This window comes from Arvicola amphibius, chromosome 10 (assembly GCF_903992535.2).
Source record: "Arvicola amphibius chromosome 10, mArvAmp1.2, whole genome shotgun sequence".
NCBI lineage: Eukaryota > Metazoa > Chordata > Mammalia > Rodentia > Cricetidae > Arvicola > Arvicola amphibius.
The window spans coordinates 36,314,376-36,321,756 of record NC_052056.1 but is presented as its reverse complement, the minus strand read 5'-3'; the positions used below and the strand labels follow the sequence as shown (position 1 = coordinate 36,321,756).

The following is a 7,381-nucleotide window of genomic DNA, read 5'->3' as shown; positions in this document are numbered from 1 at the left end:
GGGTGAGAATTAGTCCTCCCTGGGAAGCAGAGGGAAGCTAACTACTTTTGCTATCACAGGGAAAATCTTATCATCCAGGTTCTCAGTTACCCTAATGCCAAGCACTACTGATCCTGACAAAAGACATGGGTTGTAGTATTTTCACAGGATGCCCAGGTTCCTGCCTTGTTATCAGGTCAGAAATTTCCACACTGCTGAATAAGGGTTGGGGAGTAGACAGGTATGAGCTTAGTAATTTCTGACCCCACTACAGAAACTTTCTGTGGATTTTTTTCCACTTTTTATATTTTATTATTTCAAAAATAAATTCAACATTGACATTTCTATAAAGTGAAAGCAATGTCTGCAGACCTGCTCTGTTAGAGCAGACAATGCTTTTTCTTGGTCCTCCTCTTGTCTGACTGTCCACCCTAATGTTCCAGTTTCTTGGAAAAAGTCACAAGCCTGTGAAAGAGATCTGTTCGCATCTGGGCCTCTGAGCTCTGTCAGTAAGCTTTGGAGAAGGCAAAGAGCAAAATTAGTTAACTGCAAAATTTTTGTTAAAAAATATTCATATATATCAATGTATACACCTCAAAACATCTGATAACACGTTTCACCAAGGTAGACTATATCTACGCTCAAAACACTTTCAATATAGGAAAAGTGTTCAAATTCAAATAGAAAAAAATATAAATAATATACAATAAATTTCTAATTTTTGGAAAGCCTTGCTATACAGGTCAGGAATCCTAGCTATTTCAAAATCTAAGATATCAGGATTAAAACTGAAAGTTCATCTGAGCTCATGAGAATCTTCAAGGAAAGAAGGTATAGCATTGAGATTGTCTCAAAAAATCAAAGTTCTTTTTAAAAAAATAAAACACTTGGAATAAACAGCTCAGTGGTTAAGGGGAGACAGATAGGCACAACTGCATTCAATAGCACATGTAAACTATCCTTAAAAGGAAATAATGGCACAGACAGATTCAATGTTTATAAAAATATTTCATTTCTTTAACTTTTGGGTAATTGTATTTACAAGTAACTAACTATACATGCTATTTTCCTTAGTAATAATTTTTCAATTCATATAAATACATTTAATATATTGACAATATATTTTTAAAAACATTTCTTCTTCCATTGAATACATTAAATTTTTCCATTCAAAAAAAACATATTTATAGAAAATTTTATTAAAATTTTTTTGATGATCTTTAGCAAACCTGGCATCAAAATTATTTGGAGCAATCAGTAAAATATGAGTGCTGTAAATTTTTAGGATATAATTACATGAATGCATAAAGAGAAACCTTTTCCAAATTAAAATAAATCAGTTTTGTAACAAATTATTCCTGTGAAATGTGAGTTAAATTTGGAAATCATAGATGCCAATGGTGTATGGAAATAAATACTCTCAAGAAGCATAGTTAGCTGCATTCTAGAGACAATATCAGGTGCACAAACAAGAAACTTCCCTCATAAAAAAATGAAGAAAATATTCTATTCTCACCATTATGATTTTATATCTTTGTAATTGCAGTGACAACAAGCAAATGTCTGGGAACAACTATTCATTGACAACAGAGTTCATCCTGGTGGGATTCTCAGATCACCCTAACCTGAAGATCCTTCTATTCCTGGTATTTTCTGTCATCTATCTGGTCACCATGGTGGGGAATCTTGGGTTGGTGGTCTTGATCTACATGGAACGCCGTCTTCACACACCCATGTACATCTTTCTGGGAAACCTGGCTCTCATGGATTCCTGCTGCTCCTGTGCTATCACTCCCAAGATGCTACAGAACTTCTTTTCTGTGGACAGAAAGATGTCTCTCTATGAATGTATGGTACAGTTTTCTTTTCTCTGTCTTGCTGAGACTACAGACAGCTTCCTTCTGGCAGCAATGGCCTATGACCGTTATGTAGCCATATGTAACCCACTGAAGTACCACACCATGATGTCCAAGAAACTCTGCCTTCAGATGACCATAGGATCCTACATAGCAGGAACCCTGCATCCTATGGTTGAAGCGGGGCTTTTATTAAGGTTAACTTTCTGTAGATCACATATAATCAAGCACTTTTTTTGTGATATCCTTCCATTATATAGAATATCCTGTATTGATCCGCATATCAATGAGTTGATATTATTTATTTTGGCAGGGTCAATTTTAGTCTTTACTATCACCATAGTTCTTGTGTCTTATTTTTATATACTTTTCACTATATTCACAATGAAATCTAATGAGAGTAGAGGGAAAGCCTTATCAACTTGTGCATCCCACTTTCTGTCTGTATCCATATTCTATGGTTCTCTTCTCTTCCAGTATGTTCAACCACATTCAGTCACTGAAGGAGACAAAGATATACCTGTTGCTATTTTCTATACCCTAGTAATTCCTTTATTAAACCCTTTCATTTACAGTCTGAGAAATAAGGAAGTAATAAATGTGGTGAAAAGGAACATGAAAAAGAGATGATTCTGCAACATTAGAAAAAAAGGTACTAGATCCATTGTACAACTGATTGAAAGTTGAACATGACATTTTCTAAACACACACATAATGAGAAAGTGGTAAATGAAAAAAATAATTTTATTAAATTATAAAAGCCTAAGAAAATTTGTATAAAATTATAAAATATTAAAGAAATTCTGCTAAAATATGCTTGAAGTTCTCAAGAATGAATTAAAGATGACTGAACTATTGGAATATCTCTAATCTCAATTGCCAATACATCTATTGAATTTTAGAAATAAAAATTAGTATCCCAAAGTTGGCATCCATTTAACATCATTAGAAACTTTCCAAGTTTCAGGTATTAAAATTTCAAGCAAATTACAATCTTTTATTTATAATTTTATCATAAGCAATGAATCAGTGGAACCTAATCTTTTTGGTAAATGATATTCAAATTAAAAGTTCTTTTTAAAAATTTTTTATTATTAAAAATTTTCAGCCTCCTCCCCACCACCTATTGCTCTCCCCCTCCCCATCCCTCTACAGTCCAAAGAACAGTCAGGGTTCCCTGCCCTGTGGGAAGTCCAAGGTCCTCACTGCTTCATCCAGGTCCAGGAGGGTGCACATTTAAACAGACTAGGCTCCCTCAAAGCCAGTACATGCAGTAGAATCAAAACCCAGGGCCATTGTCCTTAGCTTCTCAGTCAGCCCTCATTGTCCACCACATTCAGAGAGTCCGCTTTGATTCCATGCTTTTTCAGTCCCAGTCGAGCTGGCCTTGGTGAGCTCCCATTAGATCAGCTCCACTGTCTCAGTGGGTGGGCACACCCCTCGCAGTCCTTACTTCCTTGCTCCTGTTCTCCCTCCTTCAGCTCCTCATTTGAGCCTTGGGAGCTCAGTCCAGAGCTCCAATGTGGATCTCTGTCTCTATCTCCATCCATTGCCAGATGAAGCTTCTATGGTGATATGCAAGATATTTATCAGTATGGCTATAGGAAAGGGCCATTTCCGGCTCCCTCTCCTAAGCTGCCCTAGGAACTAGCTGGGGACATCCCCATGGGTACCTAAGAACCCCTCTAGAGTCAAGTCTCTTGCCAACCCTAAAATGGCTCCCTTAATTAAGATATCTTCTTCCCTGCTTCCCTATCCACCCGTCCTCCATCCCAACCATCTCATTCCTCCAGGGTCTCCCCATCCTCCCCTCCTCACTTTTCTCTTCCCATCTCCCCATCTCCCCTTACCCCCTCACCCCCATCCCCAAGATCCCAATTTTTGCCTGGCAATCTAGTCTACTTCCAATATCCAGGAGGATAACTATATGTTTTTCTTTGGGTTCCTTCTTATTTAGCTTCTCTAGGATCATGAATTATAGGCTCACTGAATTTAGGTCTAGAATCCATTTTTGAGTGAGTACATACCAAATTCATGTTTTTGGGTCTGGGTTACCTCACTCAGAATAGTGTTTTCTATTTCCATCCATTTGCATGCAAAGTTCAAGATGCATTGTTTTTTACCTCTGAGTAGTACTCTAATGTGTATATATTCCACACTTTCTTTATCCGTTTTTCCATTGAAGGGCATCTAGGTTGTTTCCAGGTTCTGGCTATTACAGATAATGCTGCTAAAAACATAGTTGAACAAATGCTTTTGTAGTATCATAGGGCATCTCTCGGGTATATTCCCAAGAGTGTTATTGCTGGATCCTGGGGTAGGTTCATCCCGAATTTCCTGAGAAACCACCACACTGATTTCCAAAGTGGTTGCACAAGTTTCCATTCCCACCTGCAGTGGATGAGTGTATCCCTTACTCTACATCCTCTCCAGCAAAGGCTATCATTAGTGTTTTTGATTTTAGCCATTCTGATAGGTGTATGGTATCTCAAAGTAGTTTTGATTTGCATTTCCCTGATCGCTAAGGAGATTGAGCATGACCTTAAGTGTCTTTTGGCCATATGAACTTCTTCTGTTGAGAATTCTCTGTTCAGTTCAGTGCCCCATCTTTTAATTGGGTTAATTAGCATTTTAAAGTCTAGTTTCTTGAGTTCTTTATATATTTTGGAGATCAGACCTTTGTCTGTTGCGTGGTTAGTGAAGATCTTCTCCCAAATGGAAGGATCTCCCTTGCTCTTGGATTGGGAGGATCAACATAGTAATAATGGCAATTCTACCAAAAGTAGTCTATAGATTCAATGCAATCCCCATCAAAATCCCATCAAAATTCTTCACAGACCTTGAGAGAACAATCAACTTTATATAGAAAAACAAAAAACACAGAATAGCCAAAACAATCTTATACAATAAAGGAACTTCTGGAGGCATTACCATCCCTGACTTCAAACTCTATTACAGAGCTACAGTATTAAAAACAGCTTGGTATTGGCATAAAAACAGAGAAGTCGACCTATGAAATTGGATAGAAGACCCAGATATTAACCCACAAACCTATGAACACCTGATTTTCGACAAGAAAGCTAAAAGTATACAATGGAAGAAAAAAGCATCTTCAACAAATGGTGCTAGCATAACTGGATGTCAACCTGTAGAAGAATGAAAATAGATCCATATCTATCACCATGCACAAAACTCAAGTCCAAATGGATTAAAGACCTCAATATGAATCTGAACACACTGAACCTGATAGAAGAGAAAGTGGGAAGTACTTTACAACACATGGGCACAGAGACCACTTCCTATGTATAACCCCAGCAGCATAGACATTTCGGGCAACATTGAAAAAATGGGACCTCCTGAAACTGAGAAGCTTTCTGTAAAGCAAAGGACACTGTCATTAAGACAAAAAGTTCTTTTATTTGGTTACATTTTAATAGGCACTCATTCAAAATATTTATTTTTTAACTAGAATATTCTCATATGGAGTATTAGTCATTTTTACTCTCACATTCTCTAAACCAGTTCATATGTGTAAGTCTTAAAAAAATCTGTGCTTCAAAACAATACTTCAATGAGATTTTATGTGTTTTCATTGGGAAGTTTTAATTAGTTTTGAATAGTTCGTATTTGTTAGGACTGACATTCTCTTAAGAAATGATGCAATGCTGGGAAGTCCTCTCAGGATTTGAAAGAAGATTTAAGTTTCTAGTCAATGGTACATAGCCACTATTACCTGTGGGTAGCCTGTGATCTTCATTTCTTCCATCTCTATTATTGTGAAATCAAGGTCCATAGGTATTCTTAATTTCTGAGATCTTGACTATAAGACAAATACACACTTTCATAAAGTGCTCCTCAGCTATTCAGGTAAGAGAAACATTCTAACTTTTTACCTTAATAAAAAAATCCAAAGTTTACTTTTCTAATTATTAAGTAAATGTTAATTTCTCCTAAATATTGACTCCTCTCTTGACTGTGTAGCTCTTCCCAAAACTCAAGATATGTGGAAGCAAGTTGAAGTACAACACTGTAACCCACCTCACATTATGATTATAAGGTAGAGTCCCAAAATATACAGGTAAGGTCACAAATGAATCACTTAAAAAATTCAAGCCTGGTTTAAAGCAACTTACAGTAATGACTCAGACTATATCTTTCAGTGTTTTGACTACTAGAAAAACATTTTGGCCATAAAGTTATATAATCCAATCTGTCAGTCAGCTTGTCCCAACAAATCAATAAGTATGGAGAACTAGTAGCATTATAAAACAAAATATTAGTCTTCAAAATTCTAGAATGTAAGCGTTCTATTTTTAAGGTTTCAAAACATAAGAAATTAATTCATCTTCATGAGACTCTAATATGCTATGACAAACCTTAGAGAGCATAATTTTCTAAGGAACTAGAAAATCAGAAAGATTAATTCTTTTTAATATTTTAATTTTTGCTTTACTTTTTGATTTCAAATAAGTTTCAAGTTTATTTCCTTTGTTGTTTGCTATTTAAATACAAAACTAAGCCACAAACAGCTACATTCAGAACATATTGCCTCACAGGTACAACCTCCTTTGAATACTCCTCCAAGTCTGACCACTGACTTGACTTGCAAGGGGCAAACTTACTTAGGTAGCACAAATATGGCGAGGGCATGGGCAAAAGTGTTGAGACAAGTGTAGTTTTATAACTGTCTGCTGAGCCATAGCCGCTGAAGGTGAAGAGTGAGAATTAGTCCTCCCCACGAAAGGAGAAGGAAGCCACCTACTCTTGCTATCCCAGGAAAAAAAACTATATTATCCTGGTTCTCAGGCTGCTAAGCCTTGCTGACTGCCAGGTACCCTAGTGCCAAACACATCTGAATCTCGCAAGTGTCCTGGGCTGTAGCACATTCACGGCATGCCAAGCTTTTCCCCTTGTCATCAGTTCAGAACTTTCCACACTGATGAATTAGGGTTGGGGAGTGGCTAGGTATGTACTAGTCATTTCTGGCCCCACTACAGAAACTTACTTTTAACTAGAGTATCATCTCAAATCTCTGTACAAACCAACCAGGAAAGCCAAACAGATAAAAATAAACCCCAGAAGAAAAACACAGTCATTTCTCTTAAACACACACACACACACACACACACACAGAGAGAGAGACAGACAGAGACAGAGACAGAGACAGAGAGTGAGAGAAATGTTGTTTTTTGTTTGTTTTCCACTTTTTTATTTTTTTAAAATTTATCCTTATGATTCATAATTCACATTTCTATAAAGTGAATGCCGTTTCAGGAGACCTCCCCTGCTAGAGCAGGAGAATAATACTTTTCCTTGGCTCCACTCTAGTCTGGCTGCCCACCCTCATGCTCCAGGTGTTTTTAAAAGCCATAAATCTGTGAAGAAGATGTGTTGCCAAAGCACAGAGCAAGACTAGCTTACTGCAAAACTTTTGTTAAATATTTAATATACATCAATTTTTATGCCTGTTAAGACTTTGGGAAAAAATTTTTGCAGGTGTTTTGTCCAGGCTATGCATGTCGGTGGCCACACCCTCACACACTCCC

General features: G+C 36.9%; 1 protein-coding gene across 1 annotated transcript; it reads left to right on the top strand.

Moving 5' to 3' along the window:
- The first annotated feature begins 1,538 nt into the window (after nucleotides 1–1,538).
- LOC119825431 (olfactory receptor 5K3-like) lies at nucleotides 1,539–2,465 on the top strand. The gene has a single exon (XM_038346283.1). It carries the CDS (start codon nucleotides 1,539–1,541, stop codon nucleotides 2,463–2,465), a length of 927 nt encoding a protein of 308 aa, XP_038202211.1.
- The last annotated feature ends 4,916 nt before the right edge of the window (nucleotides 2,466–7,381 follow it).